Source organism: Myotis daubentonii, chromosome 6, assembly GCF_963259705.1.
Source record: "Myotis daubentonii chromosome 6, mMyoDau2.1, whole genome shotgun sequence".
Lineage (NCBI taxonomy): Eukaryota > Metazoa > Chordata > Mammalia > Chiroptera > Vespertilionidae > Myotis > Myotis daubentonii.
In genome coordinates this window covers 93,420,605-93,447,895 of record NC_081845.1, presented here as the reverse complement: position 1 = coordinate 93,447,895, position 27,291 = coordinate 93,420,605, and the positions used below count along the sequence as shown (strand labels likewise).

General features: G+C 57.2%; 1 protein-coding gene across 5 annotated transcripts in view; it reads left to right on the top strand.

Annotated features, from left to right (window-relative positions):
* The first annotated feature begins 14,841 nt into the window (after nt 1-14,841).
* The window catches only part of SCUBE3 (signal peptide, CUB domain and EGF like domain containing 3), a 36,214-nt gene continuing 23,764 nt past the window's right edge, over nt 14,842-27,291 (top strand). For 3 of the 5 annotated variants that reach the window (XM_059701898.1, XM_059701900.1, XM_059701896.1), the window contains exon 1: nt 14,843-15,381. In XM_059701898.1, coding sequence (XP_059557881.1) covers nt 15,297-15,381 — 85 coding nt within the window. In that variant the 5' untranslated portion in view covers nt 14,843-15,296. Of the gene's footprint in view, nt 15,382-27,291 lie in introns of all 5 variants that reach the window. The other 2 variants (XM_059701899.1, XM_059701897.1) reach the window with 1 other exon arrangement.

The following is a 27,291-nucleotide window of genomic DNA, read 5'->3' as shown; positions in this document are numbered from 1 at the left end:
TCAGCTTACTCTTTCTAATAACCAGGTCATAAAATCCATCTCAGACTGTCTACTGAGTTTCAAATTCTGGTTATCAAGTTTTAAACCTCTACGGTCACTGATTTTTTAAATTGATTTATTATAATTTTGCATCTTTTGAAGATAATTATTCTTCAAGTAAACTGGTTTTTGTTGTTGCTTGTTCTATTATCTCTATTTCTTTGGTTGTTAGCTCTTCTATATGTTAAGTTTAGAGCTATGCTATCCAATACAGTAGCTGTTTGCTATTCAAATTCATTAAAATAAAGTAAAGAATTCAGTTCAAATATAGGACACGCCCATCACCGCAGAAGGTTCTGTTGGACAGCACTGGCGTAGAGTGTCTCTGTACCATGGTTTTCTTGTCCCTTAAATCTTCAGTGGTTCTTGATGTCCAGCTCATCTCTGTGTTTGCAAATCCCGTTGGCCAGCTTCTGTGTTCACTGTAGCCTGTTGTTGGTTATTGAGGGTGGGAGGGAGGCGGGTGGCCTGCCGGCAGCTTCTCTCCTGGATGAGGGCTCCCTGTCTCTCTCTCCCCACATGGATGAAGCATCCACCACTCTATCCCCAGCGCTTGGGGCAAATCCGCCGTTGCCAGCTGCTGGGCACAGGTCAGGAGGCAGCAGGGACCCCTCTGGCGCCTCCTCGGTTGTCCGGAGTCCGCTGTCTCAGGCTGGGAGCCCCGCAACCAGCAGTGGCTCCTTCAGATGTTTCCAGCTGTGGTTTCCTCCATTTGATTTCTTTACAGCTTTGATGCTATTTGTTCTTTTTCTTTCTGGAACCCAATGCTTCTTATATGCTGATGGTCCTCCCTGGTTTCTCACACTATAATATAGGTAGGGGTTTTCTGTCATTTTGTGGATTGGAGGCAAGAGAGAGTGTCTCCTGCCAGCTCGACCCACGCAGCAACCATACCTTGTATAAGCACTGTTTTGCTCCGTGTGGTTGCATTCATAACCAATATTTCCCTAAACCTGGTGATTCCCACACTCAGGCAGGTGCTGGCTGGCTGTGTGAGAATCACGGGGGAACCCGTGGGCCCCGCTCCTGGGCACTGTGAGCGCACAGCTCACTTAGGGAATCGTCACTACTTAGTGGGAGGGGCGAAAGGAGAGTCGAGTGCTCAGTACAGGCCACCTACTTTGCAGGCGAGTTTGTGGCCGCATCCAGGATCTCTAATAGCCAGATCACTAGTCCCTGAGTCAATGGGGCGCGGAGTGAGTGTGGAGATGAGGAGTGTGAGGTACCTCTTTATTCTCCAACTGAAGGAGGGTGAGAAGTTGCAAAACCCTCTCGGGATGACTCAGGACAAGAGATACAATACATGCAATTGAATGGAATTGAGATGAATTATGGCTTCAGGCCTCTCCCTCCCACCACGATATCAACTCTGCAAACCCCAAAGATCAAAATGGGGCCAGAAAATTCCCCCATCTGGAGATTTCCTTTTAACTCTAATTGCCGTCCTACTGAGGAGCCCAGCCCCAGCTTTGAGGAGATGTATTTGCTGGTTGGATCTGCAGTAATGATTATTATTGTTACTGTTGGGAAGAATACACTCATTGTCTCCAGTGAGCTCCCAATGCTGCACAAACATGACCTCATCTCTCCTCTGAGCGGGCAGGTATTGTTAACTGTAAGGACAGGGAGGTCCGCTGCAGTCCAATGCCTTGAGCAAGGCCACACATGGAGAGAGGGAGGGACGATGGGACGGCCCAGGCCTCTTCGTTGGGTCCCAGGGCTCACTGGGCTAATCGGTCTCCTGACTCCCCTATAGCCACAGAGCTGGTTCCAGGGGTGCGCGGGGATCAGAGCCGTCAGTCGTCAGCATCAGACACGGGGAGAGGAACAACCATTACTTTTCAGAGGCTTGGCCAAGTCCAGGCTTCAGGCTCAGCTGTCCCAACCTCCTGGGGGTGGTCCCCGTTTCTCTAGGCTCCAAGCTGGCGGGCTCACTCCACGCGGATGCAGCCTGACAGTCGCGCTCACACCAGGTCTGTCCTGCCGTGAGGAGTGTCTGCCGCCTGCGTCCCTTGGGACATCAATGCATTTCGCCACTGTGCTTTGGGCCTTTGCTTCTGCCTTCCCTACGCCTGTTCAGGACACGGTTTGCCCTTCCTGCCCTCCACTCTTCCCATCCAAGCTTCTAGCCTCACTGTGCCCAGGAAACCTCCCCTTAGCTCTCCTCCAGAAGAGCCCCCTCCCTCTGAACTCCGGCCACCCCCATTCATTCATTCCACAGGGCCCTACGGGAGGTGATGGGGTGCCATGGTGAACAGGCCAGACAAGGTCCCCGCTCTTTCTTAAGATCCCACGCTTACATTCCACTGGGGATGGCAGGAAAAATAACAGGAAGTAATACAGTGAGTCAGGTGTTTATGCGTTGTCATAAATGTGTATAAAAAGACCTCCAAAACATGTCCCAAATCTGCTGATGTCTCTCCATTGTCCATTCTGTCCAAGAAAAAGCTTGCCTGGTTTGGGTCCATCAGAAGGTCCCTGTGGCTGAAGGGTGAGGGCAGGTACGGCTGAGGGGCGCGCGTGGGGCCGGAGAGGATGGCACAGCTCGCCCGCACAGGCCCTGAAGGCCGCGCCACGCAGCGAGACTTCATGCTCAGAGCCATGGGAAGACACCGCAGGATTCATTCTTTGAGAAAGAGATTCTCAATGGGGTGGGGGTGGGGGAGACCCCCTTTTGCCCCTCCCCCAAGTCAAATGACAACCCCACAACAAATGCCAACAGTGCGGAGGTCATGAAGCTCTGCTTTAAGATGACCCTGGCTGCCGTGTGAAGAAGAGACGCTCAGTCCCGGCTCATCTTCCCAAGGAGGCCCTTGCGTTTGTAAGACGGCTGGCATCGACGCCATCGCCCACAAGAACGGTCAGACCGGCTGAGCAGGGAGGAGCCATTCCAGGCATCGCTTGCAGAGCCCACCTGCTCTGTGGGGGAGGACGAGGGCGCTCTCTCCCTGCATGGTCCCACCTGCGCCTTGTCCTGCCAGCTGCCAGCTTAGCACCCGCCTCCTCTCTGACCTTCTGAATGCCAGGCCTGTGCCCGGCTACAGGGGCTCTGGCCCCCGAAGGCATGTGATGCCCGGGGCTTACAACGGGTTTATGAGTATTTACACCAGCCCGAACCTATCATTACAGCCTTGCCGTGTCAATCCGGCAGTGTTGACGGGCTCTCCTCTTGCCCCTGCACCCCAGCCTGAGGTCGGTTTGAAGATTTAGGAGACACGGCTGAGCTGTGTGACAATGGGAGGTCTGTGGAGGAGCTGCTCTATGGGGGAGGGCACTCGGCCTCCTGGGGCGGGAGGGGGGCGGGGGAGGCAGGCCAAGCAGGTGGTGCGGCGAGGCGAGTTTGTCCTCTGTGCCCAGGTGTGGACCATCCTTCTTCCACTCCTAGAGAGGTGTTTTTTTTGTGTTTTTTTAAATATATTTTTATTGATTTCAGAGAGGAAGGGAGAGGGAGAGAGCACTAGAAACATCAATGATGAGAGAGAATCATTGATTGCTGCCTCCTGCACTCCCCCAGTCCCCCCAAATTGGGGATCGAGCCTGCACTCAACCCTGGCATGTGCCCTGACCAGGAATTGAACTGTGACCTCCTGGTTCAAAGGTCAATGCTCAACCACTGAGCCACACCAGCTGGGCTAGAGAGGTTTGTTTTGTTTTGTTTTGTTTTTTAAATATATTTTATTGATTTTTTACAGAGAGGAAGAGAGAGGGATAGAGAGTTAGAAACATTGATGAGAGAGAAATATTGATCAGCCGCCTCCTGCGTGCCCCCTACTGGGGATGTGCCAGCAACCAAGGTACATGCCCCTGACCGGAATCAAACCTGGGACCCTTGAGTCCGAGGGCCGACACTCTATCCACTGAGCCACACCGGCTGGGCTAGAGAGGTTTCTTTAAAACATGTTTTTTGGGAGGTGTCAGGAAAACTTTGAAGAAACTGAAAAAAAGATGAACATTGGAGACAAAAGTTTATATACAGTTTAGGAGATTATGGGTCTCCTTGGAGCCTATCTATGACCTTATGAACTAATTTACACCAACATGTAAATGACTAACAAGTTTGAGTGTATTTCCATTTTGATGGGGAGTAAAGCCCTCAAACCAAAGGAACTAGATTCTTCCCAGGGGAGTGACTCCCTCAGGGGGATGGGAAAGCATCTAAGGCTGGAGCCTTCCCAATTCCTGCTGTTTTTAGGTTAATTTGGACTCAAAAGGCCACCTGAGACTTGACCGACTGGGGCTTGTTGGGACCCCAGTACCAGATACTCCCGGTCAGCACACAGCTTCTGATCTTGTTCATGGGCCAATAAAAATTAGGGGGACAAAGGCCAAGCCCTGGCGGCTCAAATGAATCTCTTCTACAAGAGGGAGCGATCTCGTAAAGAGCTGTAACTGAGCAAACGGAGGAGTCATTGCATTTCATTAACTTTAATAGTGCTCGTTAGGTTGGCTTCCAAGGGCTGTGGGACAGGAGAGAGCCAGACTCATCGCCAGGGCTCTGAAAGTGGCTGCTCTTGCTACCCCGACGGGCTCCCCAGCCCAGCACGACGCCTGGCTACACCGGCAAGGAGCCCAGGCCTCGAGCACTAATTCTCTCCTGCTGGGGGGGGGGGGGGGGGGGACAGGGACAAAGAACTTGGGGCCAACCATCTCTGGGCTTGAGCAGGCCACCTGGTTCTGGGCGCCCACAGAGAGGCCCCTCCCAGGGACATCAAAAGTCCAGCTCCGATGCCCACAGCCCTCACTAAAGGATCCCACCAGCTCAGCTGGCCCGGGGACCATTGTCAATGCCAGCCACGCCCCTGACCTCCTCCTGCTTCTCGACCACAGACGTGTCCACTGCCAGAAAAATGAAAAACAAACTAACAGGACCTACAGAACACACAGCACCAAGCAAGCCCGCCTCACATTGTCCTCTGTGGTCCAGGGCCGGGAGCCAGAGGCCCTGGCTGGAAAAGCCCGAACGGCTCCCCGTCCCGTGTGGGTCGGCCTCGCCCCCCCCCCCCCCCGCTGCTCCTCCTCCTTCTCCCTTGCCCCCCTCTCCATCTTTCTTTTCCATCAGCCATGTTTTCCTCCTTTCCCTCCTGCTTGTGTCCCCTTACCCCGCCCCCCACCACCACCACCACCACACTCTTCCTGCGCCCAGGATGAAGTCAATTCCCTGAACACAGAAGAGACCCTGTGAACACACAAAGCCCCAAGGAATCACGCCAGTTGGTGATATGAGCTGGCCTTGCAGTAAGGTCACCGGCGTCCCGGAGCCTGTGCCCCGCCAACCCCTTCTCATGGGGTGGGAGCAGGCTCTTCACCCTCCGGCCTGGGTACTTGCCGATTCCCTGGAGACACCCCCTCCCGGTCCTTGCTCACCTGTTTCCACCGCCTGGAAAGCCTCAGCTCTTCACCCAGCTCCACGGGTGAGAAGTCTGATTCTTTGAGGCGGTCTTTTTAAACCCTCGCCTCCTCTGTGTCGCCCCCAAGCCTGCAGCTGGAATCCATCTGTCTCCTTTCCGCCCTCATTGAAATTCCATGTTGGCACCTCCGTATTTGGGCATGTACCATGCTTTTCTTATATTCTAATTGTTTAGATGCAAATGTCTCTCTCCTACCTAATTATGAACTTGAGAGGAGAAACCATGTCCTCTTTGAATCCCCATATCCTCTAAGCTCCTGGCATAGAGGGCGTACACGAGGAATGTCAAACTCATTACAAATGGCATCTGTGGTTATAAAGAAACCCACATACAATTAATTCCACATCTTTACATCGCCAGCGTGGTGTGTCTTTTTTTTATATATAATAATTTCATTTGCAAATTTGTCTGAGGCACGGGGTCCTTGAGTAGGCTCCCCCAGGTGGGCCTGGGAACCTCGCCACCGGCTGGAGGATGGTATGTTAGACAGCGGCACCTACTGGTGAGGAGCGACATTACAGCGCGGGGCCGCCCGAGCGCAGCAACTGCGTTTCTCAATCAATCCCAGTAGGACGGGACCAGGGCACGGAGGGCAGGGCCGATGTGGGCACCAGCGGGCTGGAATGAGCTCCGCTCTCTCCTCAGTAGCCCTTGGGCTGATCAGGGGAAGGCCCGGCCCTGAGACAGGGTCGAGGCTGGTCCCCCTCCAGCGCACTGCAGCCTCCTGCGGACTGATGTTTGCAGGACTAGGGTGGGACACCAACCAAGGAATCCAGCCTGGCTGCGATGCCCTGGGCATGATGCCTCACAGCTCTCCATGTAGGACAGAGGCGGGGGAGGGGGAGTGAAAGGGAAGGGACACGACGAATGGAAAACCTCTTGCCGAAGGAGGGAGGCAGACCTGTGTACGGATATCGACACTCAACGTAAGCACGAAGCTGGCAAACATTCTGACCCTGTTCTCTCTGCAGGTTTCCATCTTCTTCTAAAAGGATTCTCAGTCCTATGGGAGCTCTTCTCGGGAAACAGAATAGAAGACTGGGGAGGTGAGCTTGGTTTGACAGCGCTTCACCTTATGAATTGGTTCACGAGGACCTTGACCTTGCCCCGATAGCCTCCCCCATCCCTTTCATTCCACGATACTCATTGGAATCACACTTTTGGCTGCAGAGGTCCTCCTCCCTCTCTCCATCTTTTCCTCGGGAAGGAGCCCAGCGGGGGAGGGGTGTGTGTGAAGAAACAGGGCAGGGGGAGCAAGGCCGAGTCGGCGCCCAGCTGAGTTAGGAAGCTCATGACGGATGTCCACACCTTCATTAAGGTTTTACTTAGTAACCAAAGTTCTAAGCTGGCACCCTCTCTCACAGGGATACTGTGTACTTGGGACCCAAGGAACACAGGTTTAGCTCAAAGGAGTGGTCCTCCAATGGTGGGATGTTAAGCATCTGTAGAAAAGATCTTTGATGAAGGGGGAGAGATGATGAGGCGCTACCTCCTGAGTCTGCTTCTTCCTGGTCCACATGGTAGCTAGCTGCCTGCGGACCCCACCCACCTCCCTTGGGCCCAGGCCCCGGTCACTGCTTCTCTCACCGGACTCCCGCCTCCGGCTGCTTTATCCAGGCTGCCACCACCCAGTGCTCCACGCCTGGGGGAGATCCTGAGTTCTCGTTTGGAAATGTCAAGCTCTGCTTCTTTATCTCCCAGAATCTGAGAGTCTCTGGCCAGAGTCCCCTCCGAGACCCACTGCAACTCTGGTTTCTCTATAGCTGAGCAGCTCCACACGGCTCCTCCATTTACCACCCTCCATGCTGCAGTCCCGTAGGCCGACTGCCGCTCTCCAGGCCGGTGGGGGCAGGGAGACAGGTCAGGGGTGGGTGCCCTACCTCTCCTGGGGATTCCCATGAGCTCACCATTTCTTCACTGTTTCATTGGGCACAACGAAGTGCCAGGCATAGTGGCGCTGGTGACAGAGTGGTGTCCATATGGGTCTTGCCTTCAAAGGTTTGACAGACCATCACGGTCCAGCATGGCCAGGGCTGGGTTTCAAAAACCACTGCGCTCCAAGCCTCTGGGGCAGGAGAAAGACGTCATAAACAGGTTCACTGAAGCTGGAGCTTGACGGGTAGCACTGGGTTTCCAGCTGGCAAGAACATGGTATGTGCCAGGCATGATGTGGCGTGGGTGTGTGATGGTGAGATCAGAGGAGAAACATGAAATGTCGTTGAAGAGAAGGGTTCGGGACTGGCACAGAGGGCCACGTGTGCCGTGCTAAAGCGTTGGAACTTGCCCATCTGGTGTGGCTCAGTTGGTTGAGTATCATTCCATGCAGCAAGAGGTCACCAGTTCGATTCCCGGTCAGGGCACATGCTTGGGTTGCGGGCTCAATCCCCAGTGGGGGGGTGAGGGGCGTACAGGAGGCAGCCAATCAATGATTCTCTCATCATTAATGTTTCTATCTCTCTATCCCTCTCCCTCCCTCCCTCTATAAAATCAATAAAAACATTTTTTTTAAAAAAAGAGTTGGGACTTAATCCTGTCGGACAATGGCTCAGGAGACGCAGTGAGGACGGATGGAGTTGAGGGAGGTTTCGGAAGTTCTCTCCTCTGACAGGATCTGCGGCCTGTTAAGTGGGGAGGAGGAAAGAGTCCTTACAGAGATCCAGCTGGGGTTATGGAGCCACTGACCCGAGACGGAGCCCACAGGAGGAGGCAGGTCAGGGGGCCGTGTTGAGAGGAACAAGGGTTTGGTTGGGGGTCAGTTCAGCTCTCTTGGAAAAAATGGGCAGAAATATAGGACTAAATAGAAGCGAGAGGAGGAAGCTAGAGATATCGATCTGAAGGTCGGACACATCGACTTAGAGCGAGGAGCAAAGCGGGGGCTAGGGCTAGAGCTTTGGGAGTCGTGGCGCCCTGGTGGTGGCTGGAGCCCCGCCCCCACAACGTGTGCAGCCAACGTGTCCAGTCCACACGACTGTCAGCAGTGACCCTCCAGCACCCTGCAAATCGGAGTTCCATCCTCTCCACTCTGTGGGTGAGGAAACTCAGCTATTGACGGGGCTGGAATTCAAACTTAGAACTTTCTGGCCACAAAGCCAGTGCTCTTGCCGTCGCCCTTGCTGTCTCTGGGTGAGAGTCCCCGGGCAGGAAATGTAGTGTGTGAAGTTGGAAGAGCCGAGCTAGAAGCACTGAAAAGGCCGGTGGAGGGAGAGCGGCGAGCAGGAGATTCGGGAGAAGAAAGGGCTCCCAGAAGGGAAAGGGAAATGTCCCGAGAGGTCAGGCTAGATAAGGACGGGCGGCAGCCGGGTGTGGAGATGTGGAGGTGGCTGAAGACCTAGCAGAGGGTGGCAGGGGGCCTGGGCCAGGCTGCCCTTGGGCGCGGGGTGAAGGGAGGCAGTGACATGGGGACAGAGCCGGGGTGCTCCAAGAGCCGGAAAGACAAGAGGCAGCAGGGTCTGGGGAGGTTTGCTGCTGCTCTGGGTGCTGCAGGTTATACTGTACCCATAGGAGGAGAAGGATTAGGAGGGGATGATTGACAGCGCCAGCTCCCTGTAGGGACAAGAGGGAGGGGTGGGATGTGTCAGATTGGCCTTGTCCAGAAGGAAGGATCCCCTCCCAGCAGTGAAGGGAGAAGGGATGAGGGATAGGAAGTCCACGCCAGATCGTTTCTGGCTCTGGCTGAGGTTGGCAGAGGGGAACCCGAAGTTTAGCAGAGCAGCTGTGTGGAAGGGGGGGGGGGGTAGGCTCGGGCAGTTTGGAGACTTGCCTTGGGATGTGGAGGGGTCTGGAACCACACAAGGGTGTTGATGCCAGTTGGCAGGTTGGAGATTTTTTTTCCCTTCATGGAAGCAGCCAGGGAGCAGGTGGGGAGAAGCAGGTGGCAAAGGGGCTCAGGTGTGGGGGTGGGCAGGGAGGAAGAGCTGGGAGCACACTGGGGTGAGGGGCCAAGGAGGCCACCCAAGTGGCCAGGGGTGAGGCTGGAGCAGGTGTGGGTAGGTTGGACCAGGCTGCCGCACCCTAACTCCTGGCAGGGCTGCCCGTGGACCCTTCTGTAAAGGCAAGACTAAGGGCCATGGAGCAAGTTACTCCAGAATCCCGGGGTTGGAGCAGACTCTGAGAGTGTGGCTTCCCATCCTCTGCCATCCTGGCCGGTGGGGAGCATGGACCAACCAGGGTTAACCTGTGACTTAGCATGATCCCCCTCCCTCGTTCCCTTTCTTTTGCTGTTGTTCTGACTTCTGTCTTAAATTCTCTCTCCATTGGTCCATCACTGGTTTTTCTTTGTATATCTACCTTGTCCACCTATTTTCCTGTTTCAGTGTCATCAGGATTCTCCTCAAATGCCTCCTGGATGGTCACGTCCGTTTCCTCTGACTTTCTTTCTGCGGCACCTTCTGTCTGGACTGCTTGATGCCACCTTCAGAGGGTCTGCTTTGCCTGCATAACTCCTGTCTTCCTGGTAAGACTCGGCATCGGGGGACTCGCCTTGTGATGCAGAGGGCCTGGGACATAGAAACGTGGGGTTCACGTTTTCTATTATGATTATGAGTATGATTACTTTTGTATATCTTAAGGGCCCAGGACAGTGTGCATTGGAGGAGGGTCTGAGATAAGGCACATATGCCACTTGATGGAAGGATTCGTGACCCAGCAAATCATCAGGAAAAGGAAAAGCGAGAGCTGAAAGGGGGGGAGGGGCTGCCAGCTCTGGGGGCGGGGGCCAGGCTGAGGAGCACTGACCAGGAGTCAGGCATCATGGGAGACATGGATCCTGCTCCTGGCTTTGTCTCTCAGGTATGTTGCGTGACCTTGGGCAAATCGTGTGAACTCTCATCAAGTCTCTGGAGTCTCACTGCTGCAGGTCTCCCAGAGCTAGGGCACCCTCTCCTGCCTCTAGTGTGGGAAGGGGCCAGCCTGCCCCAAATGATTACCCATGGCAGTGACACGAACGTGCTGGGTCTCTTAGGAGTCGTAGGAGGCAGTATAGAGAAAGGAGGAGATATACAAGCTTCAGGGTCAGGCCTGGGCCCAAGTCCTGTTTTGTCTCTTAGTTGGTCATCCGGGCAGGTTGAACTACCTGAACCTCAGTTTTCCCATCAACACGATGGGAATAACAATCTTGCCGAATAGACTTGTGGTGGAGTGCCTGGCACAGTGCCCGGCACATAGAAAGTGCTCAGTGAAGGGTAGCAATGAGCTCGGACTGGTGCCTCAGAGCTTCTGTGCCATCACGTGGCGGGGAAAGTGGAGTTCTGGGGCTACCTTTCCTGGCAGGTGAGCTTCTTTCTAAGTCTCCAACCTGGAAGCGCTGCAGACAAGGCAGCGTGCTGGAATGCATGGCATTTTTGGAACCTTCTCAGTAGGAATGTGTGACAGACAGGAACCTATGGGGGTTGGGGGGGGGGGGTGAAAATCAAGCCGTGCGGCTGCTGCGAGCACACCCCGTGGCATCCAGGTTGAGCCTGGGATAAGCTGCACCTTTACTATCAAACGCTGTGGCCTTTGTCCCTTCCGAGAAATAGTGGAAATAACAATGGCCGCCGCCTACTGAACGCCTACTGAGTGCATCGTTATCTTACTGAATGAGCAGCATATCTGAGGAGGTGGGCATTTTACTCCCATTGTTGGAAGAGAAAGCTGAAGCTCGCTGAGACCGATAACCTACCTGAGTCACACAGCTGTGAAGTAGCCGAGCTGAGGTTAGAACCGGGTTTACTTTCCTCTAGAGCCCGAGCAATAAGTGGTGATGTGTGCCACGCCCACTTCTAGATGGCGAAGCTGAGGCCCAGAGAAGTAAAATAACTCACCAAGAACACAGGGAGGACTGGCTGGAGCGCACGCCTGAGGGGAACATGGCCCCTAGCGGGGCGGGGTCCTCCTGTGCAGAAAGCTCTCCTGGAAAGTAGAAGAATCCGATCTTCGTGCCAGTGCAGGTCCCTCCCTTAACCCACTGGGTGGGAGCGGCCCCCACCTGACCTTCGCTTCAAAATCCAGATGGGCCTGGGGCGCTCTAGGAAAGAGATGGCAGAGTGACAAGGAGGAGTAAAGAGAGAAGCGAAAGGAAACGAACAAGCAAAGAACAGAAGGGAGGAAACGACAGGAGGAGAGGAAACTGAAGCACAGAGAGAGGGGTGACCTACCCCCAGTCACAGCCAGTCAGAAGCACGAGTCAGCCCTGAGCCCGGACTCAGGAGCACGTGGACCATTGAAGACAAGTGAGAAGACAGCTGTCTACAAGCCAGGAAGGGGCCCTCGACCAGGAACCAAGTGGCCGGCACCGTGATCTTGGACTTCAGCCTCCAGAACTGTGAGAAATACCCATCTGTTGTTTAAGCTGAAATAAATAAAAAATAAATAAAATAGATAGATGGCTGGAACGTGGTAGGACCTGGCACTGATCTTGGGGAGTCTAGTTCCAACGCGCACATGTTCTCCATTAGACTAGACTGCCTGTTGAGGTAGGGCCACTAGACCCATTTCACAGATGGGGAAGCTGAGGAGCAGGGAGAAAAAGCAAAGGCTCATGGAAGGAGACCTGGCAGCGCGGTGAAGGCCCTGAAGGGGGTGGAGCCCAGGCAGAGGAGTCCCTAAGCAGGATCAGAACCGCGACATATCAAGTAGGGGCCGCCAGGCCCAGCCTTCTCCCTGGACATTTACAGGAAAAATCAGAATGGAATGTATGTCAGAAGTATCCCTGAAGGACAGGGAGGGCCAAGAGCAAACTGCAGCCTGAGAGGTGAGTGTGGGAGGCCAGAGAGCCCAGGGACACTGTGCCGCTGCCGCGAGGGTTGGCACAGGCTGCTGCTCTGCAGGACCGCTTGCGGGAGCCATCTCATTGTCCCTTCCTTGTCACCTTCCTGAGGCACGTTCCAGCTGGGAGTCCCTGCAGGAGTGGACGGTGCAGAGGGCAACGTGACCAGCTACCTGATTCGCTGTGCCCCAGTGACACGAGCCTGCCCCTGCTCCGGTCCAACCCTCGGAAAGGGCTGGCGGTGGCTGGAACCAGGCTGGATGGCGGGAGCAGGCGGGACCTGCCCTTTCTGCCAGATGCAGAGGAAGCTCGCCTGGTGCAAGAGGAGCAGAGGAAACAGGAAAAGCCGGCAAAGGAAGGGGGAAAGGAAAGGAGAGTAAGAAGCCAAGGCTCCCGGAGACACAGGGCTGAGGTGGGATAGCCTGCTCAAGCCTCCCCCCCCCCCCCAGGACAATGTCCACACTCAGAGGCCCAGGATGTCACCCTGAACTGGAGAGAAGGTCTGAGATAACCTATTGGTCCGCCCCCACAGAGTCCTCTGTGCCCATCACCTGCTTCACAGGGTGGCTGGAGCCCTCCTCCCTGGCACCCAGAGAAGCTCAAGGCACAGTACGCGCTCCCTTTCCCCACCCTGGGCGCTCCTCAGCGCTCTACCTTTCCCCCCTATAGATCAGGCATCATCTGGCAACCTACAATTCTTTCTCTTTTTTCTCTTAAAAATCACTCTCTTGTTTGGGCAGAGAGGATGGCAAGTTTGCACTTGCCCTCCAGCCCTACACATAATTGGTGGCAGCAGGCAAAGCTGCCGCAAGGGGAGGGGTTTGTCAATGGAATGAAGGAGGGAAGTCCTAGAACCACAGGGCTGGAAGGGACCTTGGAGGTCATCTGACCAACATCTCTGTGGCCTCCACACCATTCCCATGATCCCTGTGCTCCCATCCCAACCACCACCTTTCTCCCCAGGTAGGGAGGTTCCCAAGCCTCCTCCCCCAGCGTCCTCAGGGCACTGTGTCCTGGCCACCACTGAGCTCATCCGTCTCCTTTTCTAGATGAGGACACTGCGGCCCACTGAGATGGGACTTGCCCAAAGGTAATCTTCACCCAGGATGGAGCTGGGACAGGAACCCAAATGCTGGAGTCTGTCCCCCCCCCCCCCCCCCCCCCCCCGCCGCCCCACTCCATCCCGGGGAAGAAAGGGCTCAGTTCTCCCCGGGGCTAAGGAGACCTTGACAAAGGCTGCCTGTCACCCAGCAGATCTGCCAGTGTCAAAGGTCTAAGAACTGAGTTATTTTCAGGGAGATCCTGTTATTGTCCCTTCCTGCTGCCCTGAGGGCTCTAGGAGGTTAGATGGGTCCCAGTTGGCTCTGGAACATAATTTTCTGATGACTCTGTCAGACTGAAGCCCGTAGTCCAAGAAAGCCCTCCCCACCTTTCAGGTTCTGCTCTCCTCCTGCCGCTCAGACGGGGAGGGGATGCAACGCTGTGTGTCAGGAGGCGGTGGCCACGGTTCAGGGACACTGCCCCTTCGGCATACTTTGCCCTATTTTTCAAAATCTCATTTGCCTTTCCTCAGCTGCCCCTGTGGTTGGAGGGATAAAGGACTAATGGGCTGGTCAGGGCCACATCTTTTCTCTTAATTGATTTGGGGTGACATTGGTCAACATGAACATGTAGGTTTCAATGTTACAAGATCTGTATATTGCACCCTGTGCCTACCACCCTCCAGGGCGGGTCTGGAGGAGCGTTGGACAAGCGCTGTCTTTGCATTCACACACATGAGGCAGAGCTCTGTCGTGTAGCTCTCCCCCTGTGCTGAGCGCATTAGAATGTTGGACATGTGCGCCCAGGTCTCTTCGGGGCGGGTGGCTCAGTGGGTACCTTCAAGGCCTTAACTGCAAAGGAGTTGGCCCTGGAGCTGGTAGGTTTAGCTGGGGGACGGCTGCTTTCTTCTTGGTCCTCAATTAAAGTGGATTCAGCACCACAAGTGGGAACTGAGTCTTGAGGATGAGGCGTGTGGTGGAGTTGGGAGGGCGTGAGTCGGCCCGTTTTCGAGCTGTTCGGTTTTTCGAGGTCCTGTGTGGCTGTGTCCCCCGTGTCGGCGGACATGCCCGGGCGCCCGTGCGATCCTGCCCGCCCGGCTCCCCGACACCCCTCGCTCTTTGTCTCCTCGTGGAGGTGTGCGTGCAAACCTGCGCCGCACGGCCCTCATCGCGTGCGAGCGCGGGGGCGCACCCTGAGCCCCCACTCTTTCCGCGGGGAGAGAGGACGAGCCGGAGCCGGGTGCTGTTTGGTCTGGAGCCGAGCGGGGTTTGCATTGATCCATTGATTGTGCGCGGTCTGCGCCTGACCTCCCTGCTCCCGGGGAAGCCGTCTCCATGGAGACCGGGCCCGCTCCCCCAGCCCGGATTGTAAATTCCTGCAGGCTGCGGCCCGGCAGCTGGGGAGGGGGCCGCGCCCGGCGCACGGGGGGAGCGGCCGCCGCGCCGAGGCCCCATTTGAAAGAAAAAAGGGCACGAAAAAGGAGGTGGCGGAGGAGGAGGAGGAGGGGGAGGAGGAAGAAAACGAAAAGGAGCGAGGAGAGGAGGAGAAAGAGGAGGAGGAGGAGAAAGGCGAAGAAAAAGAGACGGAGCCCGAGAGACGGAGAAAGAGCGAGAGAGGAAGAAAGAGGCAGAAAGGGCGTGTTTCTGGCGCTGCGTTTCCCCTCCCCTTTCCCAGGTCCCTCGCCCGGGCGCTGCGCTCTCTCGGGCTGCAGCTCTCTCCGGGCGAAGCTGGAAATTGGGTGGGATTCTACGGAGCAGCCCCGCCGCCGCCGCCGCCAGCACAGCCGCTTGGAGGGCGGGGGTTCCCTCCGTCCGCGGCTCGGGCGCCCCCAGCCTCGCCGCGCTCTCCGCCTCGCTCTTCCCGGCGTCGGGTCGGGAGAAGCCGGCAGTGTCGGGAGCCTCCAGCCCGGGAGCCGACCCGCGCCCCGCGCCCGCACCCGCCGCCCCCGGCCGGGGCCCCGGAGGGGCGCCCCTCCCCTCCCCCTCCGGCGCGCGGGGGCCCGGCCCGCTTCCGCCCTCGGAGCGGCGCGCCCGGCCCCGGCCGCCGGCCCGGGGAGCGCCAGCATGGGCTCGCGGCGCCTGCCCGGGCTCTGCCTGCTCGTCCTGCTGGTCCACGCCCGCGCCGCCCAGCACAGCAGAGCCTTGCAAGGTAAGGAAGGAAGGCGCGGGCTGCGGGGCTGCGGGGCTGCGGGGCTGCGGGGCCGCGGGCGGGGGCGCGATCTCCGAGGGGCAGGGCAGGTGCGGGGAAGCGTGCTGCTGTCAGGACCCGCTCGGTGCACCCCCCCTGCCCCCCAGTGGGGACCTGACCTCTGGGCGCTGTGCCCCAGGCGAAAGGCTAGAAGAGCCAGGGGTGGCACGGGTGAGTGAGAAGTTCGGGGAGTCCTGGGCAGCCGTGATCACGCACCTCGGAATTCTTCCTATTTCACTGTCACCCCAGCATCTTTGAAACCTCTGTCCTCCAGAAGTCTGAGATAGAGCCTTCTCTCGGGCAGTGCCTGGAGAGACCAGAAGGCAAACTTTTCAGCCATGCCATAAACTCCTTCCCCTCGTCCCCAGTCCTCGTGCAGAGTGAGGCAGAAATTCTGAAGTAGTTGTCTAATCAGGAGAAAAATGTTAAAGCAGACTAGGATCTTTTATGGAAAAGGCAACTCCTCTCTCCCTGGATGGTAGGGGGCTGAAGATGAGAAGAAAATCGCTGTGACTGCTACCGGGCAAGAATGTGGAGCTTTCTGCCTCTGTGAGGGGAACTCTCGCATCTTGCATGGCTTTCATTTCTTATCATAATATTTATTTATTAAGGCCTCGGGTTTCCAATTCCATTCAAATCCAGGTCAGAATTGCATTAAAATAACAAAGTAAAATTCCAGGCTGGCGAGCTCTGACAGATCCCTCTAGGAATTAAAGAGAGCGGCCGGGAGGCCCTCCCGCCCCCACCCCTGACCCCAGGATCATTGCTTGGCCAGTCCCCGGGTCGGGCTGGCAGGAACCGGGCTGGTGGACTGCAGTTCTGTTGGGGACAGCCTCCCCTCCCCCTTGACCCCGCTGCATCCTATATGCGCAAAAAAGAAAACTCCTCCTGGCAAGGCTTTGCCCAGGAGGGTAGGATTCCTCTGCCCGCTCTCCCAAGGGCTCCTGAGGCCAAGCTGGGGAGCGGAGGTGGCCGGGCCAGAAGGGAGAGTTGAACTTGGGAGCTGGGGGAGCCTGAGCCTCCGGTCCTCAGGTCGCTGTGTCGGGGAGCCTGAGCGCTTGGTTCTTAAGCTGCTCTTTGTACTGGATGGGCTCCCTCTCTGCTTAAGGGAAGGTGCTCTACCGTGCTCTTCTCTTCTCCCCAGACACTGCCTCTTCAGCCACCCCTTCCTCCTCCAAGGCGTCCTTTAGCAGAACCAAAACTCAAGAGACCCTCAGCTGTCAAACACCAGACCCCACCCCCAGCCCTCCCAACCCCAAACTGCTTCTGTTCCCCTCCTGGCTCCAGACACCCACTCCCACCGCCACCCCCAGCGCGGAGCAGCCCCTCCCACCGTGGCTTTGCTTGTGTTTTCATAAACAAAGCTGGCTTTTGGAGTGCGCGCTGACTTACTCATAACATGGAATTAGCTAGGGAGTTTAGTCTGAAGGAAGGAACAGATTTCATGCGGTAATCTCGAGACAAGATAAGGGCCTCTTTCAAGTTGGAGCCAGTGTCTGTAGTGGCCGAGTAAGACTGGGGGGCTGGGGGGGGAGGAGTGCAAGCAGTATATTCATTCAGGGGGTTCCTGGGGCAGACGGAGACGCCTAAAAGGGACAGGTGCCATCAAGCCCAGGCTTTCAAGCCTGAGAGATCAGCCCATCATTCAGGGGCAGGAGGACTCAGAGTCCCTCCAAGGCACTCTTAGGCTCACTCTTTCCTGGGACACCCTGCTGGGTTCCGGCGGGGGGGGGGGGTGCGGCGCAGGGGGGGGGGCAGGATGCAGTCAGAGAGGAGGCCCCTGCCCTCAAGGAACTTACACGTAGTTTTGTTCACTGCTTATCTCACGTTCATTCGGCCATACTTGCTCCAACTGGGCCATAGTTCGCTTTGCATCTTCCTTCCTACTGATCCCTGAGTTTGGCTGAGCATAGAATCGAAGCCTGTCATTCCAGCTACCTTTGACCCTGCTATTCAGGAAATGTATCAACCTGGTCTTCCAGAGATTTCCAAACAGCAGCTTTGCTGAGTTAGAGGGTTGTCACCAGACCCAAATCTGCAGGCCAGTGCTGCCGGAGGAACAAGCATTGACCAGGCAGGGCGGCCGTACTCACAGACAGAATGCTGTGGACATCCCTGGCTCTCAAATATATCTCCTAGGTCTCGCCAGTTCCATAGAGCGTGCCTTTAATGCCACATCCTTTTAAATGAAGCTCTAGCAGGTCTTTAAAATGCAGATATCCTTGGCAAGTATCTTGTCCAGTTACTATCCCTCTAGGGATATCTGCATCTCTGTCCCTTTTCTCCGGAGGTGGGTGGTGGGGTGGGGGGACAAAAATGGTGTGGAGTGGGGAAGAGGCGAGGGACAGGGAAGGGAGCCGAGTGAGCAGGTGAGCGTGTGCGTGTGCGCGGGTCGTCAGGATCACCCCAGGGAACCCGGCTGGGGTCTGTGTGCACTGTGACTTGTTACATGGAATACGGACCTTTCAGTGTTGCTGAGACTGTGTGGATGAGGGGTGGGTAAGCTGTGGGACTGGGGTGAGTGCGCATGAGGGTACATGGTTTTGAGTGTTTTTCAAGTGCCTGTCTGAGTATTTTAAAGTAGACAGACTGGATAACCAAGATAATTGTTAACTTAAAAGCATTAATTTGCTTTGGGGGGGGGGGTGCAGCAGTGGTTAAAAAGGCCTAATCCTGGTGTAGGGCTCAGGTTACAGCTGAATGAAAGGTCTCCTGGCCTCGGGGAGAATGTGTCCCCAGGAGGGGCTGGAGGGAGAGCCAGCCTGGCCGCTTAGTGTACCTGGTTGTTTTCCCTCCTCATTAGGGACAGAATTTTGATAGAGTCGTGTATTTAGAGTTTCCAAGTAGCGCCATCCCAGGGGCTGAGAGCGTTCATCGGGCGGCAAACAGTGTCTCTCTGTCTCGGTGCGTCTCCCGGGTCTCTGTCTGGGTGTGTGTGTCTCTTTCTTTCCCCCACCCCTCTCTTCCTCTTTAATGTGGCTGTTTCCTCTCCTCCCGCTTCCCTGGGCTCCTGTGGCCAGCTCTTACAGTGAGGGACTGTTCCTCCGAGCCCCTCCCTCCAAAATATGAAATGAAAACCATAACCGTGTCAGCGGGCGAGGGTGGCCCCCTGGGCAGCCGGCTAATGCCCATGCCCCGTCCAGGCCACTGGGAAGAGAGTCAGTCCCCACTCTTGGAGCCTGATCTTCAATCCAACCCCCCACCCCATCTTTTCCAGAGGGTAGAGAGGGGCTGGACTGCTTAGAAATTCCTCAGGAATCCCTTTGACCTCTCCGCTCTCAGTGACATGTCCCGTGGGGGGTGGGGTTGGAGAACTTTTCCAATTCATCTCCCTGAGTCTCTCCAGGGTGGAAGGAGAGAGAGGGGACTAGAAGACACAGGAGCCAGAAGTTCCGCAGGCAGAGAAAGAAGAACGTTATCAGCAACTCCTAAATGAGATTATTTTCTGAAACCTTCAGGAATCTGAGAGCATGAGAACCGGTTTGAGATGTGAGCGGCTGGGACCTGTTGTAAAAGGAGCCGGCCCTGGGTGTGAGTTTGGGAATGTGAGGTGAAGTGTGCATTCACTGGGGGGGTGGGGGTGGGGGTGCGTGCGTGCATGCCCGTGTGTGCACGCCTATGTGTGTGCATGTGCCTGTGTGCGCGTGCGTGTGCACGTCTGTGTGTGCATGTGCGCGTGTGTGTCTGTGTGTGCATGTGCGTGCGTGCGTGCGTGCGTGCGTGCGTGTGTGCGTGTGTGTGTGTGTGTGTGTTGCTCCTGTGAGAGGAAAAAGGAAGCGGGGCGATGTGTATTTTGTTTTCGTTGGAAGAGTGAAGAGGTGGAACGGCTCGGTCGGGTGCCGGGGACGGGGTGGGGGAAGGCACTGGTGGCTGCAGCCCCTCTTGAGAAGATGGGGGTGGAAGAGTTGCTGCCTGAGCCCCCCCAGTCCTGCCCCGGTTCTGGTCCCCGCGTGTCAGGGTGTGGGCCTCCTTTGATGTCCTGTACCCCTAGCACATGACCACTTACAAGAAAGAGTCCCTGTCAGGGCTGGAAACTGCAGAGCCGCTGTGAGGCTGGCAGTGCCCGCAAGAGGCCCAACGCGGGGACCGCTTCGGCTCAGCTATGAGACCGGTTCTGGAAGCAGAGAGACTGCTGGTCTTGGGGGAAAAGTGATACCACTGCCAGTCCAGGGATGTCTGAGGGAGAGAGGAGCGAGCCACCGGGGCTAAGAGGCGACATAAGCCCTGAGCCTGTCTCCAGTGGCCCCTGTGTCACCAGACTGGCCGCTCTCCTCCTCCCGTGCCCACGTACTGCCAGCCCTAAGTGGCACGGGGTGGGAGTGTGGTGCCAGGGTTTACACAGACGTAGAGCCTACGGATTGAGGCTTCTGAGGAAATCATTGACATGCTCCTGCTCACTTGTAAAATGGACTCGAGTAGGGTCCTTTTCAGCTCTGAGACTCTGCGTGTCTCGAAATCTGTCCACGAAGGCAGAAGGCACCTTCGCAAGCCTCAGGCAGCCAGCCAGCCTCTCGGGCTTCCGGCTGCATCTCAGGCCCTCTTGTCCCGGGCCCCGCCCTCCTGCTCCCCGCCCGAGCGGTCGAGCGGTCGAGCGGTCGCTTGGCCACTCTTCCTTTCTTCCCCGACCCCGTGTCCCGGGCCCCGGCATCCTGATAGCTCCTGCTCCCCGTCAGCGGGCCTTTCCCCCGCACGGGGCTCTGCAGAACAAGCGTCTGTGTGTGTGGATGTGTGTGCATCCTCAGCGCCGGGAGTGGAGCTTACGTGTCTGTGTTCTGGGAACTCAGCACCTGGTGAGGCCGGGCCGGCCCTGCTCTGGTGCCTCGGATCCTCCCCCTCAGACCAGCCCTCTGCGTTCTGCTCAGGCCGGGGCGTCTCCCTTCTCCAGACCACGGCCCTTTTAGCGTTGCCACTGGACGCTTCGATCGGCCCCGCGTGTGGGGTGATAGCTGGACAGGGCGCTGCGGCTCTCAGTCTTCCCTACGGTTTCCCTGTGGCTGTAACCATCGCCCTAGAGAGCTGGGGGTTGGGTGTCTGAGTCCCGGGCCAGGGGCTGTTGGCATCTGGTCACTGACGGGGACAAGCTGAGGAGAGACATGGGCAGAAGATCCAGAATAAGGCACGAGATTCTAGGAACCCCCGGGTGAGGGTGGAGTGCAGGATATGTGGACAGGGGGTGGGGTGGGAGAAGGGGGGTGCCTGGAGGGTAGCCACTGGGGAGCAGGTTTGCAGAGAGGACGTTTTTACAAGTTTCTAATTATATTTATTTGGAGTTTTCCTCTGGCGGTTTGAAGCTGTTAACAGCGGGAACCTGTATCCCTGGTGTTTGTTTTTGTTTCTAACCAGCTGCTTGGCCCAGCGTAGTGAATCCACGGGCAGGAGACACCTGCCCCCGCCGCACTGCCCACCCTTCCTCCTGCAACTCCGCACCACGCGTGCACCGCCCTCCTCCGTGCACCACCCGCCCTGCCCCTCTCCCCGCCGCCCGTGCCCGCAGCCTCCGGGCCGCGGCATGCCCGCTGCCGATTTCCTACCGTGCACCGGCGCTGGCTTCACCCTGGACTAAGTGCTGAGGTGGGTGGGAGGAGGCACTGCGATGAAGCATGGGTTCCCCGCTCCGGGGTTCACAGTGTGTGTGGGGAGCACGGGCAGGGAGCACTCGCTATTTGCTCTTTCCCCTCCTCCCCTCTCTGGGCCTGTTCCTCATCTGCATGACAGTCAGGACCGCTTGAGGACCAAATAAAACAACCCCCGGGGAAGAACTGTGCGCATTTCATGGAGCTACAGGTCACCTGACCGCGTCGTTCTTTATGCGCTCCCATCGGTGTAGAGAGGTTCACTGGTCATCGTGGAACTGGATCCTGCCTCAGCCCACTGCCCACTGCCTGCCCCTCTCCGTGTCCTATTCTCCCCTCCACCTCCAGGACCGCCCCCCCCCCCCCCCGCAACCCACCCCGTCCTCTCCGGGCTCTGACTCAGGGTTGCTGGGTTAGTTCACACGGGAAGGGAGAACATTCTTGTCCGTTTAAAGGTACATTCAAATGGGCGAGGACCTGGATTAGGGATAAGGTCGGACCTCAAAGAGAAAGGCATCGGGGTGATGGGTGATGAGGCTCAGGCTCAGCCAACTCCCTTCCAGGCGCCACTGCTTGGGTGAGAGGGAAGAGTACTGCCCTGGCTGGTTTGTCCCAGTGGATAAAGCCTCGGCCTGCGGGCTGAAGGGTCCCAGGTTCGATTCCAGTCAAGGGCACATGTCCCGGTTGTGGGCTCCATCCCCAGTGGGGGGCGTACAAGAGGCAGCCGATCAGTGATTCTCTCTCATCGTTGATGTTTCTATCCTCTCTCTCTCTCCCTGAAATCAATAAAAACATTTTAAAAAGGGGGGAGGGTACTATTTTAAAAAGAAGCAAGCACTCTGTCTCCCCTCCTTCGGGTCATCTGTGTGGCCCCTGGAGTCTCCAGGCCCCACTCCCGGCCTGGGCCCTGTCCCGGCTCCGGCTGAGGCAGGAGAGGCTCAGCCGCTCCACATGGGGAAGGCACATGGAGAAGCCGGAGGGGAGCCAGGCTCTGCCCGCTACTTGCCCTTTGCATGTGGAGGTACAGCGGATCTGCACATAGGCAGGCACGTGTGCACACGCTGCAGGCGGGGTGTCACGCAAAGCTGGGCTGCTTCTGTTTCGGGTGCGACGCAGTGGGGGAGGCAGCCTGGAGGAACGGACGAGGGAGCCGGCCGGAGCAGCAGGGCTCCCGGTGCCCTGTCACCGAGGGTGGGATGTCTACCTGACAAGGATGCTCTGAAGAGATGCCTGAGCAGCCAGCTCACCTGAAGACCCTGGAACTCTATGATTCTGCAGGAGCCCCTAGGAATCCTACCCTAGATTCACGGGTCCCAGTCTGCTGGCTTCAGCAGCGCCAAAGGGATGCCTATAAGCAGGTATCCTACCTTCTCTGAGTTTCCTGTCTCGCTACCCTTAAATTAAGACTAAACTTCCTGGGATGCCCTCCACCCAGAACAGCTGTGGGGTCACAGGAGAGTAAAGAGCAAGCTTTTCCTCTGCGGTAACCTAGAACAGAGAGGATGCCATGAATATGGACCTCATCCCCTCACCCACCAACCTGTCTACCCATCTACCCACCCATCCACCACCCATCCATCTGTTTAACACACATATACTAAGTGCCTTCAGTATACCAGCTGCCTTGTTCACTGCTGAATGCATATGCTCAACCCTTCAGCTGCTCAAAGACTCAGAAGCCATGGTCTCGGGGAGCGTACAGCTTCAGTGGGGAGAGAACTAGAAGTTACATAAGGGCACATGGTAGCATATAAGAGGGATCACAGGATAGCGGTTGGTTAAGTGGCCAGAGAACCTCACAGTAAAAGCCTTAGGAGTGAAGAGGAGTAACAGATCAGAGAAGGCGGGACAGCCACCGGTGGCGTCCAGCAGCCCCCGACCTGGTCCTCAGTGCTGGGGGCGACCTGGAGGCAGTGAAGGAGAGGAGATGGAGGAGTGGCATAGGCAGGTCCCGGGCTCACCTGGCGGGGGCAAGGAGGGTGCCACCGCCGTGCGGGCACGCTAGGACGCCAGGCCGGCTGCTTGGACCTTGCACTGGGCCCAGCAGATTCGCCCTTCACCACCCAGCGCTGGGAGTGGTTGGGTCACTACTGTGGTGATGTGCGGGTGCGTGGGGTGTCTGCCGCCTGCGTTCCTGCCCGTGTCCATTTGCCGCTGTTCCTGAGCTGGGCCTGAGAAGGGTTGTGTGATGAAATGTTTCCCTGAGGCCGTCCTGCTTCCCCTGCGGAGTGCACCCCCGTTCTCCGAGGGGAGCCTCAGGACTGCATGTTGTCATAACCCACCCTTCTGGTCTGCCCTCTAGCCCTCTTATCCCCCCCTCCCCCGCCACCACCCCGCATCCCAGCCCTCCTCCTGCTGTTCAGCAGAGCTTTGGGAGTGCTCTGCTAGGCACTGGAGCAAACCCAGAAGAAACGGGGTGACGACGCGTCTGTGCCGGGCGAGGGTAAGGCAGGGAGGTCCTGCCCACTGGTGCTGTCTCTGCAGCCGCCGCTCTCCCCAGGTCAGCCTCTGAGCAGGCCCCGGGCCTGTGTGGGGTAAGGACACAAACGCATAGCTTCACAGAGAACCACGGGGGCAGCTTGTTGGTTCCCAGCTGGCCTCACCCGCTCCAGCCTCCTCTTCGAGCAGTTCCCACGTGGGGGGAGTAGGCGGCGAGCAGGTCCCATCGCTTGCCCCCTGGTGCTGCGTTCCCCCACGCCAGGCTTGAAACGGGGCTTTGGTCAGAGGAGGCGGGGTGGAGAGGGCTTCCCGAAGGAGACGGAGCAAGTTGGAGAGCAGGACTGAACAGTGACCCTTTGCTGAGCCACTCACTAGATGCCTGCACTGCAGGGCTAAGTACCTGGTAAGTATTAGCTCATTTGATGCTCATGGCAGCCCCATGAGGAGGTGCTATTATTATTTTTATCCCTCACCCATGTTGTTGTTTGAGAGAGAGAGAGAGAGAGAGATCGCTTGCCTCCTGTACACACCCCAACCAGGAGTCAAACCCGCAACCTTCCGGTGTCCAGGGCAACGCTCCAACCAGCTGAGCCCCCGGCCAGGGCGAGGTGCTATTATCTTGATTCCCATTTACGGAGGAGGCAGCAGGGGGGTTGAGAGGCTGGCCCGGGACCAGCCGTGGGCGCTGGCATTGGAACTGACACGGCACCACTCCAGAGCCCCTTTTCTCAAACTCTGGCCTGTCGCTGCCCCAGCCCCGCCCAGCCTGAGCAGAGTCTGTTCACATCACCGGCGTCGGGAAAGGAAGCTAGACAGCCACGCAGCTTCCCCCGGACACCGGCCAGCGGGTGGAGGACGGTGCCTGGACTGGCATACTTAAGGCCCCGGAACCCCGTTGTGGCCGGTGCTGAGAACCGCTGGCTAAAGCAGCCGTGCCCCGCAGCGTGCACTGTCGGGCCAGCTAGGAAGCCCTGCACCCTGGGCGCAGGCGGATACCCTCGCTGGGCTGTCAATGGGCCCCGTCCGGACACGCTGTGGCCGGGCAGGTGTGGGAGGAGCCCTGAAAGAATGAACCGGCCGAGGACGAGGCCTGGAGGTACTCCGGGGCCCCATGTCCGAGCTCTGGCTGCGGCCTGCTCTGCTTTGAAAGGTTCCGTCCAAATAGTCCCTTCCTCAGTGAGTGACCAGCCAAGTGTGAGGAGTGGGACCTGCCGCACGAGAGGGCTTCAAAGCCTTAGCGAAGAAATTAAAATGAACGAAACCCTTCGCAGAGCAGGGCAGCAATGGCCTGAGTGAGCGAGGCCTGCGGAGGCCCCCGGACCGGGAAGAGCTTTTGGGGAAACGGTGTGAGCTGGCTTTGGGGAGCGGGGCACAGTGTGGCTGGCAGAGAGGGAGCACCTCAGTTGTGAAGAACGAGGTGTGTGGATGTGCGGGGAGAGGGGTTGGCACTGTGAGCAGGAGACCAGGCCGCGGGGTCCGACGGCGGGCGGAGCCCAGCTGCTGGGAGAGTCCCGAGGCTGCAGGGGCCCGGGCCGTGCAGCAGCAGCGGGGGCCACTCCAGGGCTGTGAGCACTGACTTGGAGGCAAAGGGAAGGGCCAGGAGCCCGAAGGCCCCACGCTGACCTTACTGGCGCACCAGCTGGTTCGAGACAGGCGTGTACGCCGCCGTGGCCTGCAGAAGGAGCTCCCCGTCACCCTGCGGGCCGCCTGGGGCAGATGGAGAGAGCTCCCAACGGGTGGACAGGCTGGTTCTCCGTCACTGGGATTGTCCGATGCCCCTGCCCGCCTCTAAGACTCACGGGGTTACCACAGGGAAGGGGGCGACCATCCAGTCCCCGTCCTGCAGGGACCCCACAAGAACAGATAACACTTGACCTTGAGCCACTCCACAGTTGGAATTCTTTGTTAAAAGTATCTTTCCCCACCGAGGAGGGTATGTGTAAATGTGGGGACAGAGTAAGAACCAACTCTGGGCGCCTTGTTTTTCTTCACAGTTCACCACACTTGGTATTTCTCTTTCCTCTCCTGCTAACATTTATCCCATCTCCAAAGCTCAGCTGGAACCCCACTCCTTGGGGGGTGCCTTAGGCCCACGCAGGCCCAGGGGACTCCCCGATCCAGAGCTCCTGGAGCAGCGCCAGGTGCCGGAAATGCTCCGTACCTGTGCTGTCCGCGCTGGCAGCCTTCGCCACAGGTGGCTGCTGAGAACTGGGCCGGTGGCTAGAGCCATGAAGGAACTGGATTTTACGTTCATTTAAATGTCAACAGCCGCCTGTGCCTCGCGGCTAACACCTTACGCGGCACGGTCCTTGAGCACCTGTTGGCTGCACAGTGCGTTAATCCTTCCCAGCATCTCCAGGGGACCTGCTATTTGCCAGGCACTGACTACGTGCTTGACACACACGATCTAGTTCTCATGAGGAGGGACTGTCACCCCCATTCAAGGAGGAAGGAATAAGGAGATGAGAAACCTCCCTAGAGTGGTAGAGAGCTGGACTGGAGTCTGGGACTGACCCGCGGGGGGGGCATGGCGGGTAGGATTGGAAGAGAGTTGGACGGGGGAGAGTGGAGCTGACAAGCCCAGGAGATTTGGGGCTCTCCCACATTTCACTTCTCTTCTTAGCTCCAGGAACCTCCCAGTCCTGCGCCCTCAGTGCTTCTTGAAATAGGAAAGCAGAGGACAGCCAGCTGTTTGAAGCGAGGACTCATGAGTGCCTATAAGTTGGAGTTATTGCTGGTCCCCGTGTTCATCCATTCAGTGAAAAATATATTAAGCATCTGAAGGATTTGGGTTCAAATAGTTCAGCGATAAAGCTGAGAATCTGCATTTTAACAAAAGCCAGGCAATTCTGTGATCCACCGATTGCACTTGGAAGTTATAGTTCTTTATATTTACAGTCTTTTATGTATTTTTTACTTGGTTTCCCAATTACAGCCAGGAGTAGCCCCTTCTCCAACTCCGATCGTCCCTTTAGCAGATTCTCAAGCCTGGCTGCAGACTCGACTCACCTGGAGCGTCAGGAAAAGCTGGGGGCCAGGCCCCAGCCCGGGCCATTGGCCAGAATCCCGGGGTGGGGGTGCTCGGGCATCTCCTGGGGGAGTTGACTCTGATGTGCAGCCGGGGTTGAGGACCAACCTCCTCTCTGATGCCTTCGATGCCTTCCTGGCGCTCAGCCACGTCCTGCTTCACGTTTCTTATCCTGCTCCTTCTGGGTGAGCGGAGTCACCTCCAAGCCTCCACACCTTCGCCTTGCATAGCGGTTTCAACCGAATGAAACACTTCCCCCTTTTTCAGTTCAGCTTTGGGCGCACCAAAACATTGCCCCGGGAGAGGCGGTCTTTTGCCAAAAGGGGACCAATGATGCTTTCCTCTGTCCTTTCTGAACCACCCTCTTTTTGCTGGGTCTTAGGTGGCCTCCCCTTAGCATAGCTTTGTGAGTAGCACCTCGTGTCAGAGGGTCAGGCGAGGGAGCGCTGAGGTGAGATGAAAGAGCTCGGGCGGTGGGATGATGGGCCTGCCTGGGTCAGCCGGAGAGTCAGATTCCAGGTGTTGGTGCCAGCCCGGCCAGCTTCCGGTGCCTACGGCACGGACGGCACAGGGGCCGAGGGAAACCTTCCAGGATGGAAGTTCTCTCCTCAAAGGATTCCTGGCGCCACAGTGGGCAAGTGGAAGCAGGTCTGGTTGCAGGTAGAATCATGAGGCAAGTGAGGATTTCTCAGGTGCTCCGTCCCCCTGGCTTCCCCTTTAATTACCAGTGGCCTGGACCCTGCCCCTTCCCAGAGGTCACTGCCTACGTGCCCTTTCCCGCGCCCCCCCCAAGCCTGCTCCTAACTCGCGCCAGGCGGAATATTTCTAGTC